The sequence below is a fragment of the Salvelinus namaycush genome, chromosome 21, assembly GCF_016432855.1.
Source record: "Salvelinus namaycush isolate Seneca chromosome 21, SaNama_1.0, whole genome shotgun sequence".
Classification (NCBI taxonomy): domain Eukaryota; kingdom Metazoa; phylum Chordata; class Actinopteri; order Salmoniformes; family Salmonidae; genus Salvelinus; species Salvelinus namaycush.
Genome location: NC_052327.1, coordinates 32,638,158 through 32,654,518, shown reverse-complemented (window position 1 = coordinate 32,654,518; position 16,361 = coordinate 32,638,158). Strand labels below are relative to the sequence as shown.

Here is a 16,361-nt window from a genome sequence, read left to right as displayed (position 1 = left end):
GGAACAAAGATCGTACTTTTTGGAGAAATGTCCTCTGCTCTGATGAAACAAAAATAGAACTGTTCGGCCATAATGACCATCGTTATGTTTGGAGGGAAAAGGGGGAGTCTTGCAAGCCGAAGAACACCATCACAACTGTGAAGCACGGGGGTGGAAGCATCATGTTGTGGGGGTGCTTTGCTGCAGGAGGGACTGGTGCACTTCACAAAATAGATGGCACCATGAGGGAGGAAAAGTATGTGAATATATTGAAGCAAAATCTCAAGACATATTAACAAAGGAAATTGAAGGACTAACAGTACAGTTAGATAGCAATAAAAACTGTACCATAGAAGCACAGAATAAGTTAGAGGAAAAATGCACCAAATTATTTTTCAATCTTCAATATAGAAATGCTACCAATTTTTTTTATTGAAACTTGTTACAAATTATGGAGTCACGCATGATTCACCGAATGATATTTTGAAAGAGAATATACTTTAAGAATATGTTTTCGTTTCAGTCTCCTCCATCTCCACTAACTGAAACTAATTGTATGGATTTTTTTCCTAATAATAATGTAAAATTAACATCTGTACAGAAAGACTCATGTGAAGGCCAAATTACAGAGGAGGAACTTCTTGATGCAATTAAAGCCTTTAAGGCTGGGAAAACTCCAGGGCTGGATGGCATACCAGTGGAAGTATACAAAACTTTTGTTGATATACTCAGAGGACCATTATTAGCATGTTTTAACCACTCCTATATAAATGGTAGATTATCAGACATGCAACAAGAAGGTCTGATATCATTATTACTGAAACAGGACCCAAGTGGTATATATAAAGATCCAGTCCATTTAAAAAAAATTGAGACCTCTTACACTTCAGTGTTGTGATACAAAAATCCTAGCAAAATGCTTGCCGCATAGAATTTAAAAAGTATTGTCAGATATTTTTCATCCTAATCAGACAGGTTTTTTACATGCACAATACATTGGAGATACTATAAGACAAGGACTGAAAATAATAGAATACTATGAAATATCGGGGACGCCAGGCCTGGTTTTGATAGCTGATTTTGAAAAGGCTTTTGATAAAGTACGACTGGAGTTTATATATAAATGCCTAGAATATTTCAATTTTGGGGAATCTCTTATAAAATGGGTTAAAGTTTTGTATAGTAAACCTAGGTGTAAAATAGTAAATAATGGCTACATCTCAGAAAGTGTTAAACTATCTAGAAGAGTAAAACAAGGTTGTCCACTATCGGCATATCTATTTATTATTGCCATTGAAATGTTAGGTATTAAAATGAGATCAAACAATAATATTAAGGGATTAGAAATCTGTGGCTTAAAAACTAAGGTGTCATTGTTCGCTGATGATTCATGTTTTCTTTTAAAACCACAATTAGAATCTCTCCACGGCCTCAGAGGATCTAGATACATTTGCTATCCTCTCTTGATTAAAATCTAATTATGATAAGTGTATTATGTATCTAATATTATGTATTGGATCACAAAAAAATTCATATTTTACATTACCGTGTAGTTTACCAATTAAATGGTCTGACGGAGATGTGGACATACTCGGTATTCAAATCCCAAAAGAAAGAAATGATCTCATTCCAATACATTTTTATATAAAGTTAGCAAAAATAGATAAGATCTTGCTTACGTTTACCTATTTGCTTATTATTTTGCCTACACCTAGTGGCCTGCTTTTTAAATTATATGAACAAAAAATATTCAATTTTATTTGGAATGGCAAGCCAGACAAAATTAAAAGGGCAAAATGATTATGATGATAACAAGTTCAAACAGGTGCCATTAATACAGGTAACGAGTGGAGGACAGAGGAGCCTCTTAAAGAAGAAGTTACAGGTATGTGAGAGACAGAAATCTTGCTTGTTTGTAGGTGACCAAATACTTATTTTCCACCATAATTTTCAAATAAATTCATAAAAAATCCTACAATGTGATTTTCTGGATTTTTTTTCTCATTTTGTCTGTCATAGTTGAAGTGTACCTATGATGAAAATTACAGGCCTCTCTCATCTTTTTAAGTGGGAGAACTTGCACAATTGGTGGCTGACTAAATACTTTTTTGCCCCACTGTATGGGGATACAATCTTTTCCAGCTCTGCAGATTTTTCTGTGAGGAGGCAGAGTCATTAGATCATTTATTTTGGTATTGTCCATATGTAGCTCGTTTTTGGTCACAGGTCCAGGAATGGCTGAAGAATTGCAACATTTGCCTAGAACTAACGCTGCAGATAGCAATACTGGGTGATTTGAAAAGTCATAGTCAATCAATCAATAATACACTGCTCAAAAAAATAAAGGGAACACTTAAACAACACAATGTAACTCCAAGTCAATCACACTTCTGTGAAATCAAACTGTCCACTTAGGAAGCAACACTGATTGACAATAAATTTCACATGCTGTTGTGCAAATGGAATAGACAAAAGGTGGAAATTATAGGCAATTAGCAAGACACCCCCAATAAAGGAATGGTTCTGCAGGTGGTGACCACAGACCACTTCTCAGTTCCTATGCTTCCTGGCTGATGTTTTGGTCACTTTTGAATGCTGGCGGTGCTTTCACTCTAGTGGTAGCATGAGACGGAGTCTACAACCCACACAAGTGGCTCAGGTAGTGCAGTTCATCCAGGATGGCACATCAATGCGAGCTGTGGCAAAAAGGTTTGCTGTGTCTGTCAGCGTAGTGTCCAGAGCATGGAGGCGCTACCAGGAGACAGGCCAGTACATCAGGAGACGTGGAGGAGGCCGTAGGAGGGCAACAACCCAGCAGCAGGACCGCTACCTCCGCCTTTGTGCAAGGAGGTGCACTGCCAGAGCCCTGCAAAATGACCTCCAGCAGGCCACAAATGTGCATGTGTCTGCTCAAACGGTCAGAAACAGACTCCATGAGGGTGGTATGAGGGCCCGACATCCACAGGTGGGGGTTGTGCTTACAGCCCAACACCGTGCAGGACGTTTGGCATTTGCCAGAGAACACCAAGATTGGCAAATTCGCCACTGGTGCCCTGTGCTCTTCACAGATGAAAGCAGGTTCACACTGAGCACATGAGCACATGTGACAGACGTGACAGAGTCTGGAGACGCCGTGGAGAACGTTCTGCTGCCTGCAACATCCTCCAGCATGACCGGTTTGGCGGTGGGTCAGTCATGGTGTGGGGTGGCATTTCTTTGTGGGGCCGCACAGCCCTCCATGTGCTCGCCAGAGGTAGCCTGACTGCCATTAGGTACCGAGATGAGATCCTCAGAGCCCTTGTGAGACCATATGCTGACACATGCACATTTGTGGCCTGCTGGAGGTCATTTTGCAGGGCTCTGGCAGTGCACCTCCTTGCACAAAGGCGGAGGTAGCGGTCCTGCTGCTGGGTTGTTGCCCTCCTACGGCCTCCTCCACGTCTCCTGATGTACTGGCCTGTATCCTGGTAGCGCCTCCATGCTCTGGACACTACGCTGACAGACACAGCAAACCTTTTTGCCACAGCTCGCATTGATGTGCCATCCTGGATGAACTGCACTACCTGAGCCACTTGTGTGGGTTGTAGACTCCGTCTCATGCTACCACTAGAGTGAAAGCACCGCCAGCATTCAAAAGTGACCAAAACATCAGCCAGGAAGCATAGGAACTGAGAAGTGGTCTGTGGTCACCACCTGCAGAACCATTCCTTTATTGGGGGTGTCTTGCTAATTGCCTATAATTTCCACCTTTTGTCTATTCCATTTGCACAACAGCATGTGAAATTTATTGTCAATCAGTGTTGCTTCCTAAGTGGACAGTTTGATTTCACAGAAGTGTGATTGACTTGGAGTTACATTGTGTTGTTTAAGTGTTCCCTTTATTTTTTTGAGCAGTGTATAATAATTATTTTAGCAAAAATATATATTTTTAATTTACAATCTGTAGAAGCTATGAGAATAGAAAGGTTCAGTACTTTTGTCAAGCATCACAGCACAGTTAAACAATATATGGCAAGTAGAAATCCAAAATGGATGGTGTTGAGAGATAGATGGGAGGGGTTGAATGGAGCTGAAGGGTGGGACTAATAACAAGATAACCAATGTAAAACATACGGGGTCTGTAAAATGTATAGGTTCAGAAATGTTGTGAAATAGCACAGTTACAAATATAAATCAAACAGGAATAAAAACAAACAAAATATAACTATTGTAAAATAGATTGTGTCTGTAAAATGTGTATATAAGATGTATAAACTGAAGGTAGAAGCCTAAGTGTTATTGTTTATTAGTTTACTCCAATTGGGGGAAGGGTGGTAGGGTTTGCGGGGAATAATAAAGGTATATTCCCCAAAAATTATGTATGTCTATATAGGTATGTGTATGTATATATGTGTATATGTCACGTTCCTGACCTATTTCTGTTAGTTTGTTGTATGTGTTAGTTGGTCAGGACGTGAGTTTGGGTGGGCATTCTATGTTGTCTGTTTCTATGTTGGTTTAGGGTTGCCTGGTATGGCTCTTAATTAGAGGCAGGTGTTTGGCGTTCCTCTAATTGAGAGTCATATTTAGGTAGGTTGTTTCACAGTGTTCGTTGTGGGTGGTTGTCTCCTGTGTCAGTGTTTGTCGCACCATACGGGACTGTTCGGTATGTTTGTACATCGTCATTTTTGTGTAGTCTATTTTTCCCTGTTCGTGCGTTCTTCGTGTTTTATTGTAAGTTCGTATGTCTAGGTTTGTCTACACATTCGTTTTGTTAGTTAATTCAAGTCTAGTTCGTTTTCTGTCTTAGTAGTTTTGTCGTGTCTTTATTAAATCATGTCATTTCACAAAGCTGCGCCTTGGTTCAATCACTACTCCTCCTCTTCGGGTGAAGAGGAGGAGGACTACCGTTACAGAACCACCCACCTTATAACCAGAACCAAGCAGCGGTGTAACGGGAGGAACGGACAGCGCACGAAGCAGGATTTATGGTCTTGGGAGGAGATCATGGAAGGAAAAGGACCATGGGCTAAAGTGGAGGTGAATCGCCGCCCATGGGAACAGCTGGAGGCAGCTCGGAGAGCGGAGGAAACGGGAGAGAGGAACCGGCATTATGAGGGGACGCGTCTGGCACGGAAGCCCGAAAAGCCCGTGAGTACTACCCAAAAATTTCTTGGGGGGGGGCTAAGAGGTAGTGGGCCAAGGGCAGGTAGGAGACCTGCGCCCACTTCCCAGGCTAACCGTGGAGAGCGGGAGTATGGGCAGACACCGTGTTACGCAGTAGAGCGCACGGTGTCTCCTGTACGTGTGCATAGCCCAGTGCGGGTTATTCCACCTCCCCGCACTGGTAGGGCTAGATTGGGCATTGAGCCAAATGTCATGAAGCCGGCCCTTCATATCTGGCCACCAGTACGTCTCCTCGGGCCGGCTTACATGGCACCAGCCTTACGCATGGTGTCCCCGGTTCGCCTACATAGCCCGGTGCGGGTTATTCCACCTCTCCGACGGGGAGCATTCAACCAGGTAAGGTTGGGCAGGCTCAATGCTCAAGGGAGCCAGTAGGCTTGCACGGTCCGGTATTTCCGGCACTACCTCCCCGCCCCAGCCCAGTACCACCAGTGCCTACACCACGCACCAGGCTTCCAGTGCGTTTCCAGAGCCCTGTTCCTCCTCCACGCACTCTCTCTATGGTGCGTGTCTCCAGCCCGGTGCCTCCAGTTCCGGCACCACGCACTAAGCCACCTGTGCGTCTCCAGAGCCCTGTACACACTGTTCCTTCTCCCCGTACTCGTCCTGAAGTGCGTGCACTCAGCCCGGTGCCACCAGTGCCGGTACCACGCACCAGGCATATAGTACGTTTTGAGAGTCCAGTGTGCCCTGTCCCTGCTCCCCGCACTAGGCTTGAAGTGCGTGTCTCCAGTCCGGTGCCTCCAGTTCCGGCACCACGCACCAGGCCTACAGTGCGTCTCAGCCGGCCAGAGTCTGCCGTCTGTCCAACGGCGCCTGAACTGTCCGTCTGCCAAGCGCCGCATGAACTGCCCGTCTGCCATGAGCCTACAGAGCCTTCCGCCAGACAGGAGCAGACAAAGCCTTCCGCCAGACAGGATCAGTCTGAGCCATCCGTCTCCGCAGCGCCATCTGAGCCATCCGTCTCCGCAGCGCCATCTGAGCCATCCGTCTCCGCAGCGCCATCTGAGCCATCCGTCTCCCCAGCGCCATCTGAGCCATCCGTCTCCCCAGCGCCGTCTGAGCCGCCCGTCTGTCCCGAGCCGTCAGAGCCGTTAGTCAGTCAGGAGCCGCTAGAGCCATTCGTCAGTCAGGATCTGCCAGAGCCGCCAACCAGACAGGATCTGCCAGAGCCGCCAACCAGACAGGATCTGCCAGAGCCGCCAACCAGACAGGATCTGCCAGAGCCGCCAACCAGACAGGATCTGCCAGAGCCGCCAACCAGACAGGATCTGCCAGAGCCGCCAACCAGACAGGATCTGCCAGAGCCGCCAACCAGACAGGATCTGCCAGAGCCGCCAACCAGACAGGATCTGCCAGAGCCGCCAACCAGACAGGATCTGCCAGAGCCGCCAACCAGACAGGATCTGCCAGAGCCGCCAACCAGACAGGATCTGCCAGAGCCGCCAGCCAGCCATGAGCGTCCAGAGCCGCCAGCCAGCCATGAGCGTCCAGAGCCGCCAGCCAGCCATGAGCGTCCAGAGCCGCCAGCCAGCCATGAGCGTCCAGAGCCGTCAGCCAGCCATGAGCGTCCAGAGCCGTCAGCCAGCCATGAGCGTCCAGAGCCGTCAGCCAGCCATGAGCGTCCAGAGCCGTCAGCCAGCCATGAGCGTCCAGAGCCGTCAGCCAGCCATGAGCGTCCAGAGCCGTCAGCCAGCCATGAGCGTCCAGAGCCGTCAGCCAGCCATGAGCGTCCAGAGCCGTCAGCCAGTCATGAGCTGTCCCTCAGCCATGAGCGGCTATTTATCCAGAACTGCCCCTCAGTCCAGAGCTGTCTCTCTGTCCGGAGCTGCCTTTCAGTCCGGAGTTGCCCCTCTATCCTGAGCTACCTCTCTATCCTGAGCTACCTCTCTGTCCTGAGCTATCCCTCTGTCCTGAGCTATCCCTCTATCCCGGTGCTGCCCCTTGTCTCGATGTTACCCAAAAGATTAAGTGGGTGTAATATGAGGGTGGTCATTTGTAGGGGGAGACGAAAGCTGGGATTGACTATGGTGGGGTGGGGACCTCGCCCTGAGCCTGAGCCACCACCGTGGTCAGATGCCCACCCAGACCCTCCCCTAGACTTTGTGCTGGTGCGCCCGGAGTTCGCACCTTAAGGGGGGGGGTTATGTCACGTTCCTGACCTATTTCTGTTAGTTTGTTGTATGTGTTAGTTGGTCAGGACGTGAGTTTGGGTGGGCATTCTATGTTGTCTGTTTCTATGTTGGTTTAGGGTTGCCTGGTATGGCTCTTAATTAGAGGCAGGTGTTTGGCGTTCCTCTAATTGAGAGTCATATTTAGGTAGGTTGTTTCACAGTGTTCGTTGTGGGTGGTTGTCTCCTGTGTCAGTGTTTGTCGCACCATACGGGACTGTTCGGTATGTTTGTACATCGTCATTTTTGTGTAGTCTATTTTTCCCTGTTCGTGCGTTCTTCGTGTTTTATTGTAAGTTCGTATGTCTAGGTTTGTCTACACATTCGTTTTGTTATTTTGTTAGAAAACGAACTAGACTTGAATTAACTGTCTTAGTTGTTTTGTCGTGTCTTTATTAAATCATGTCATTTCAAAGCTGCGCCTTGGTTCAATCACTACTCCTCCTCTTCGGGTGAGGAGGAGGACTACCGTTACAGTATATGTATGTGTATGTATATGTATATACTGTATATATTTACCCCAAAAAATATATAGGGGATTGGAAATTATGCAGACAATCACATTGATGGAAGAAACAATCTTTCCACAATATTAAGCTGATCCACCCCTTAAAGAAAATTAAAATTTAAAATTAAATTACTGTAAAAAATCCCCTTGGATTGATGAGGAATTTAAAAATTGTATGGTTGAGAGGGATGAGGCAAAGGGTATGGCAATTAAGTCTGGCAGCCCAATTGATTGGCAATCGTACTGAAAATGTATAAATCATGTGACTAAACTAAATAAAAAGAAACTACACTATGAAACAAAAATAAATTATATATATATTGGGGCACCTTAAATGACATTTTGGGAAAAAAAGACAACTCGGCTCCTTCATTTATTGAATCAGATGGCTCATTCATCACAAAGCCCACTGATATTGCAAACTACTTTAATGACTTTTTCATTGGCAAGATAAGCAAACTTAGGGATGACATGCCAGCAACAAACGCTGACACTACACATCCAAGTATATCGGACCAAATTATGAAAGACAAGAATTGTACTTTTGAATTCCGTAAAGTCAGTGTGGAAGAGGTGAAAAAATTGTTGTCTATCAACAATGACAAGCCACCAGGGTCTGACAATCTAGAGGGAAAATTACTGAGGATAATAGCAGATGATATTGCCACTCCTATTTGACACATCTTCAATTTAAGCCTACTAGAGAGCGTGTGCCCTCAGGCCTGCAGGGAAGCTAAAGTCATTCCGCTACCCAAGAATAGTAAAGCCCCCTTTACTGGCTCAAACAGCCGACCAATCAGCCTGTTACCAACCCTTAGTAAACTTCTGGAAAAAATAGTGTTTGACCAGATACAATGCTATTTTACAGTAAACAAATTGACAACAGAATTTCAGCATGCTTATACGGCTGGCCCTTGGATGTACACAGAGAGTTAATATTAATAATTTCCATGTCAATCTCTCCTGACTGAAAGTGGAGGAGAGATTGACTTCATTACTACTTTTATTTATGAGAGGTATTGACATGTTGAATGCACCGAGCTGTCTGTCTAAACTACTGGCACACAGCACGGACACCCATGCATACCCCACAAGACATGCCACAAGAGGTCTCTTCACAGTCCTCAAGTCCAGAACAGACTATGGGAGGCACACAGTGCTACATAGAGCCATGAATTCATGGAACTCAATTCCACATCAAGTAACTCATGCCAGCAATAAAATTAGATTTAAAAAACAGATTAAAAAATACCTTATGGAACAGCGGGGACTGTGAAGCAACACAAACACTGGCACATGCACACACACACAACCACACACACACACACACACACACACACACACACACAAACACACACAAACAAACAATAACATATGCTCTGGCAGCAGCTAATGGGGATCATTAATAAATACAAATAGAAATAACCCCACCGCCACCATGGGGCACTCTGTTCAGAACGTTGACATCAACAGACTGCTCACCCACACAACGCCATACACATGGTCTGCGTTTGTGAGGCCGGTTGGACGTACTGCCAAATTCTCTGAAACAACGTTGTAGGTGGCTTATGGTAGAGAAATGAACATTCAATTATCTGCAAACAGCTTTGGTGGACATTCCTGCAGTCAGCATGCCAATTGCACACTCCCTAAAAACTTTAGACATCTGTGGCATTGTGTTGTGTGACAAAACTGCACATTTGAGTGGCCTTTTATTGTCCCCAGCACAAGGTGCACCTGTGTAATGATCATGCTGTTTAATCAGCTTCTTGATTTGCCGCACCTGTCAGGTGGATGGATTATCTTGAAATGCTCACTAACAGGGATGTAAACAAATTTGTGCACAACATTTGAGAGAAATAAGCTTTTTGAGCATATGCAACATTTCTGGGATCTTTTATTTCAGCTCATGAAACATGGGACCAACACTTTACATGCTGTGTTTATATTTTTGTTCAGTGTACATTTACACACTATGAGGTTGGAATAATACTGTGAAATTTAGAAAATTATGATAATGCCCTTTTAGTGTAAGAGCCAATAACAGCTAGTTTTCAGTTTTCCCCTCCCCACTCAGATCACTCCCAGAGAAAATACTTGCTTGAGAAATTGCTCTTGCTAACAAGCAATTTTTGTTTCTTTTTGACCATTTTAATTGCAAACCCAGAAATGAAATGAAATTGTTACCCAGAAATAATTTTATATTGAGATAAAAACAGTTGCATTGGGCCTTTAAGAAATCCTGGGGAGAACATTGCTTAACAAGACAACCTTCGTGATGGGTCATTCTGAAGTCAGTCAAACCTACACCACCATGTTGGCCACTCAGAAAAAAACACAATATAACCTCAACAACCCACCACCGGGGGCCTCCCGAGTAGCGCAGCGATCTAAGGCACTGCAACACTTGAGCCGTCACTACGGCCCAGGGTTTGATCCCAGGCTGAGTCACAGCCGGCCGTGACCGGCAGGTGGCGCACAATTGGCCCAGCATCGTCCGGGGTTAAGCGAGCAGTGTGTCAAGAAGCAGTGTGGCTTGTCAGGGTCGTGTTTCAGATGACACATGGCTCTCGACCTTCACCTCTCCTGAGTCCGTACAGGAGTTGCAGCGAAGGGACAAGACTGTAAGTACCAATTGATATTCACGAAATTGGGGAGAAAAAAGTACAAAAAGAAAAAGAAAAACAACCCACCACCTAAAGCTGCACACCTTAAGCCCTTGTATGTGTCTCAGGTCGTGGTGTACATCTCCTGAGAGTAGAGCTTATTTACTGAGATCAGATAAGAATCGTTCCCATATCCCCCTTTCCTGTGTGTGTGTGTGTGTGTGTGTGTGTGTGTGTGTGTGTGTGTACACTCACCACATTGTGACAGGGAGTAAAGACATCACTGTAGAGTAGAGCACACTCTCTCTTGGCGTACGGCTGTCTACCCAGGTCTCCTTCACACGCTCTCTTCACCACATAGTCACTCTCACACTGACACACACACACACAGACAAAGTTAGTGGGTGGGTGGGTGCCTGATTTCTCCAAAATCTCACAGGTAGACCCTAGAGAGGCAGGAGACTGGGCTGAGGGGTTGAAGCGAGGGGGCAGGGGGGATAGGGCTAGGGAAGGGGAAATATAACTATTTCCACTTCAAAACCAAAGACAAAGAACAGGGAAATATTCTCAAAGTTACCTCTTTTAGCCAGCCATTACTCTGGGAATAATAATTTATCTTTAGAGACATGGTAAATTGGCTGTGATTCGGTTTAGTTCGCAGGTTGGCATTTATTGCCGTGAATCAGAATGCACGATTTGCTTCATTTCTGTCGTCACATTCTGCTATTTGCTTGTGAGGCTACGTCAGCCGACATAGGCTACATCAACTGCAGCAGTGTATTTGATCTGCACATGTCCCAGACCCAGCAGAGCATGTCCCAGCCCTAGCAGAGCATGTCCCAGCCCCAGCAGGGCATGTCCCAGCCCCAGCAGAGCATGTCCCAGCCCCAGCAGTGCATGTCCCAGCCCCAGCAGTGCATGTCCCAGCCCCAGCAGTGCATGTCCCAGCCCTAGCAGAGCATGTCCCAGCCCTAGCAGAGCATGTCCCAGCCCCAGCAGAGCATGTCCCAGCCCTAGCAGAGCATGTCCCAGCCCCAGCAGGGCATGTCCCAGCCCCAGCAGAGCATGTCCCAGCCCCAGCAGAGCATGTCCCAGCCCCAGCAGAGTATGTCCCAGCCCCAGCAGAGCATGTCCCAGCCCCAGCAGAGCATGTCCCAGCCCCAGCAGTGCATGTCCCAGCCCCAGAAGAGCATGTCCCAGCCCCAGCAGAGCATGTCCCAGCAGAGCATGTCCCAGCCCTAGCAGAGCATGTCCCATTCCCAGCAGCGCATGTCCCATTCCCAGCAGCGCATGTCCCAGTCCCAGCAGCGCATGTCCCAGTCCAGCAGAGCATGTCCCAGCCCCAGGAGAGCATGTCCCAGCAGCGCATGTCCCAGCCCCAGCAGAGCATGTCCCAGCCCCAGCAGCGCATGTCACCAGCAGAGCATGTCCCATTGCCAGCAGCGCATGTCCCAGTCCCAGCAGCGCATGTCCCAGCCCCAGCAGCGCATGTCCCAGACCCAGCAGAGCATGTCCCAGCCCTAGCAGAGCATGTCCCAGCCCCAGCAGGGCATGTCCCAGCCCCAGCAGAGCATGTCCCAGCCCCAGCAGTGCATGTCCCAGCCCTAGCAGAGCATGTCCCAGCCCTAGCAGAGCATGTCCCAGCCCCAGCAGAGCATGTCCCAGCCCTAGCAGAGCATGTCCCAGCCCTAGCAGAGCATGTCCCAGCCCCAGCAGGGCATGTCCCAGCCCCAGCAGAGCATGTCCCAGCCCCAGCAGAGCATGTCCCAGTCCCAGCAAAGCATGTCCCAGCCCCAGCAGTGCATGTCCCAGCCCCAGCAGTGCATGTCCCAGCCCCAGCAGAGCATGTCCCAGCAGAGCATGTCCCAGCCCTAGCAGAGCATGTCCCATTCCCAGCAGAGCATGTCCCATTCCCAGCAGCGCATGTCCCATTCCCAGCAGCGCATGTCCCAGTCCCAGCAGCGCATGTCCCAGTCCCAGCAGAGCATGTCCTAGCCCCAGCAGAGCATGTCCCAGCAGCGCATGACCCAGCCCCAGCAGAGCATGTCCCAGCCCCAGCAGCGCATGTCCCAGCCCCAGCAGCGCATGTCCCAGCAGAGCATGTCCCATTGCCAGCAGAGCATGTCCCAGTCCCAGCAGCGCATGTCCCAGCCCCAGAAGAGCATGTCCCATTCCCAGCAGCGCATGTCCCAGTCCCAGCAGCGCATGTCCCAGCCCCAGCAGAGCATGTCCCAGCCCCAGCAGCGCATGTCCCAGTCCCAGCAGCGCATGTCCCAGCCCCAGCAGAGCATGTCCCAGCAGAGCATGTCCCATTCCCAGCAGAGCATGTCCCATTCCCAGCAGAGCATGTCCCATTCCCAGCAGCGCATGTCCCAGTCCCAGCAGAGCATGTCCCAGTCCCAGCAGAGCATGTCCCAGTCCCAGCAGCACATGCACCAGTCCCAGCAGAGCATGTCCCAGTCCCAGCAGAGCATGTCCCAGCCCCAGCAGAGCATGTCCCATCCCCAGCAGCGCATGTCCCATCCCCAGCAGCGCATGTCCCAGCCCCAGCAGAGCATGTCCCAGCCCCAGCAGCGCATGTCCCAGCCCCAGCAGAGCATGTCCCAGTCCCAGCAGAGCATGCCCCATTCCCAGCAGCGCATGCCCCATTCCCAGCAGCGCATGTCCCAGTCCCAGCAGAGCATGTCCCAGCCCCAGCAGAGCATGTCCCAGCAGAGCATGTCCCAGCCCCAGTAGCGCATGTCCCAGCCCCAGCAGCGCATGTCCCAGCCCCAGCAGCGCATGTCCCAGCCCCAGAAGAGCATGTCCCAGTAGAGCATGTCCCAGCAGAGCATGTCCCATTCCCAGCAGCGCATGTCCCAGTCCCAGCAGCGCATGTCCCAGCCCCAGCAGAGCATGTCCCAGCCCCAGCAGCGCATGTCCCAGTCCCAGCAGCGCATGTCCCAGCCCCAGCAGAGCATGTCCCAGCAGAGCATGTCCCATTCCCAGCAGAGCATGTCCCATTCCCAGCAGAGCATGTCCCATTCCCAGCAGCGCATGTCCCAGTCCCAGCAGAGCATGTCCCAGTCCCAGCAGAGCATGTCCCAGTCCCAGCAGCACATGCACCAGTCCCAGCAGAGCATGTCCCAGTCCCAGCAGAGCATGTCCCAGCCCCAGCAGAGCATGTCCCAGCCCCAGCAGCGCATGTCCCATCCCCAGCAGCGCATGTCCCAGCCCCAGCAGAGCATGTCCCAGCCCCAGCAGAGCATGTCCCAGCCCCAGCAGCGCATGTCCCAGCCCCAGCAGAGCATGTCCCAGCAGAGCATGTCCCAGTCCCAGCAGAGCATGCCCCATTCCCAGCAGCGCATGTCCCAGTCCCAGCAGAGCATGTCCCAGCCCCAGCAGAGCATGTCCCAGCAGAGCATGTCCCAGCCCCAGTAGCGCATGTCCCAGCCCCAGCAGCGCATGTCCCAGCCCCAGCAGCGCATGTCCCAGCCCCAGAAGAGCATGTCCCAGTAGAGCATGTCCCAGCAGAGCATGTCCCAGCCCCAGCAGGGCATGTCCCAGCCCCAGCAGAGCATGTCCCAGCCCCAGCAGTGCATGTCCCAGCCCTAGCAGAGCATGTCCCAGCCCTAGCAGAGCATGTCCCAGCCCCAGCAGGGCATGTCCCAGCCCCAGCAGAGCATGTCCCAGCCCCAGCAGAGCATGTCCCAGCCCCAGCAGAGAATGTCCCAGTCCCAGCAAAGCATGTCCCAGCCCCAGCAGTGCATGTCCCAGCCCCAGCAGTGCATGTCCCAGCCCCAGAAGAGCATGTCCCAGCCCCAGCAGAGCATGTCCCAGCAGAGCATGTCCCAGCCCTAGCAGAGCATGTCCCATTCCCAGCAGCGCATGTCCCATTCCCAGCAGCGCATGTCCCAGTCCCAGCAGCGCATGTCCCAGCCCCAGCAGCGCATGTCCCAGCCCCAGAAGAGCATGTCCCATTCCCAGCAGCGCATGTCCCAGCCCCAGAAGAGCATGTCCCATTCCCAGCAGCGCATGTCCCAGTCCCAGCAGCGCATGTCCCAGCCCCAGCAGAGCATGTCCCAGCCCCAGCAGCGCATGTCCCAGTCCCAGCAGCGCATGTCCCAGCCCCAGCAGAGCATGTCCCAGCAGAGCATGTCCCATTCCCAGCAGAGCATGTCCCATTCCCAGCAGAGCATGTTCCATTCCCAGCAGCACATGTACCAGTCCCAGCAGAGCATGTCCCAGCCCCAGCAGAGCATGTCCCAGCCCCAGCAGAGCATGTCCCAGTCCCAGCAGAGCATGTTCCATTCCCAGCAGAGCATGTCCCAGTCCCAGCAGAGCATGTTCCATTCCCAGCAGAGCATGTCCCAGTCCCAGCAGCGCATGTCCCAGTCCCAGCAGAGCATGTCCCAGTCCCAGCAGAGCATGTCCCAGTCCCAGCAGAGCATGTCCCAGCCCCAGCAGAGCATGTCCCAGCCCCAGCAGAGCATGTCCCAGTCCCAGCAGCGCATGTCCCAGTCCCAGCAGCGCATGTCCCAGCGCCAGCAGAGCATGTCCCAGGAGAGCATGTCCCATTCCCAGCAGAGCATGTCCCATTCCCAGCAGCGCATGTCCCAGTCCCAGCAGAGCATGTCCCAGCCCCAGCAGAGCATGTCCCAGCCCCAGCAGAGCATGTCCCAGCCCCAGCAGAGCATGTCCCAGTCCCAGCAGAGCATGTTCCATTCCCAGCAGAGCATGTCCCAGTCCCAGCAGAGCATGTTCCATTCCCAGCAGAGCATGTCCCAGTCCCAGCAGAGCATGTTCCATTCCCAGCAGCACATGTACCAGTCCCAGCAGAGCATGTCCCAGTCCCAGCAGAGCATGTCCCAGCCCCAGCAGAGCATGTCCCAGCCCCAGCAGAGCATGTCCCAGCCCCAGCAGAGCATGTCCCAGCCCCAGCAGAGCATGTCCCAGCAGAGCATGTCCCAGCAGAGCATGTCCCAGCCCCAGCAGTGCATGTCCCAGCCCCAGCAAAGCATGTCCCAGCCCCAGCAGAGCATGTCCCAGCAGAGCATGTCCCAGCAGAGCATGTCCCAGCCCCAGCAGTGCATGTCCCAGTCCCAGCAGAGTATGTCCCAGCCCCAGCAGTGCATGGCCCAGCCCCAGCAGAGCATGTCCCAGCCCCAGCAGAGCATGTCCCAGCCCCAGCAGAGCATGTCCCAGCCCCAGCAGAGCATGTCCCAGCCCCAGCAGAGTATGTCCCAGCAGAGCATGTCCCAGCCCCGCCATGTCCCAGCCCCAGCAGCGCATGTCCCACTCCCAGCAGCGCATGTCCCAGCCCCAGCAGAGCATGTCCCAGCCCCAGCAGAGTATGTCCCAGCAGAGCATGTCCCAGCCCCAGCAGAGCATGTTCCATTCCCAGCAGAGCATGTCCCAGTCCCAGCAGAGCATGTTCCATTCCCAGCAGCACATGTACCAGTCCCAGCAGAGCATGTCCCAGTCCCAGCAGAGCATGTCCCAGCCCCAGCAGAGCATGTCCCAGCCCCAGCAGAGCATGTCCCAGCCCCAGCAGAGCATGTCCCAGCCCCAGCAGAGCATGTCCCAGCAGAGCATGTCCCAGCAGAGCATGTCCCAGCCCCAGCAGTGCATGTCCCAGCCCCAGCAAAGCATGTCCCAGCCCCAGCAGAGCATGTCCCAGCAGAGCATGTCCCAGCAGAGCATGTCCCAGCCCCAGCAGTGCATGTCCCAGTCCCAGCAGAGTATGTCCCAGCCCCAGCAGTGCATGGCCCAGCCCCAGCAGAGCATGTCCCAGCCCCAGCAGAGCATGTCCCAGCCCCAGCAGAGCATGTCCCAGCCCCAGCAGAGTATGTCCCAGCAGAGCATGTCCCAGCCCCGCCATGTCCCAGCCCCAGCAGCGCATGTCCCACTCCCAGCAGCGCATGTCCCAGCCCCAGCAGAGCATGTCCCAGC

The 16,361-nt window shown here is 51.2% G+C and overlaps 1 protein-coding gene across 1 annotated transcript in view; it reads right to left on the bottom strand.

Annotated features, from left to right (window-relative positions):
- LOC120065857 (otogelin-like protein) overlaps positions 1 to 16,361 on the bottom strand; it is a 54,986-nt gene that overhangs the window by 20,519 nt on the left and 18,106 nt on the right. The window contains exon 28 of the mRNA XM_039016904.1: positions 10,686 to 10,802. Coding sequence (XP_038872832.1) covers positions 10,686 to 10,802 — 117 coding nt within the window. The remainder of the gene's footprint in view (positions 1 to 10,685; positions 10,803 to 16,361) is intronic.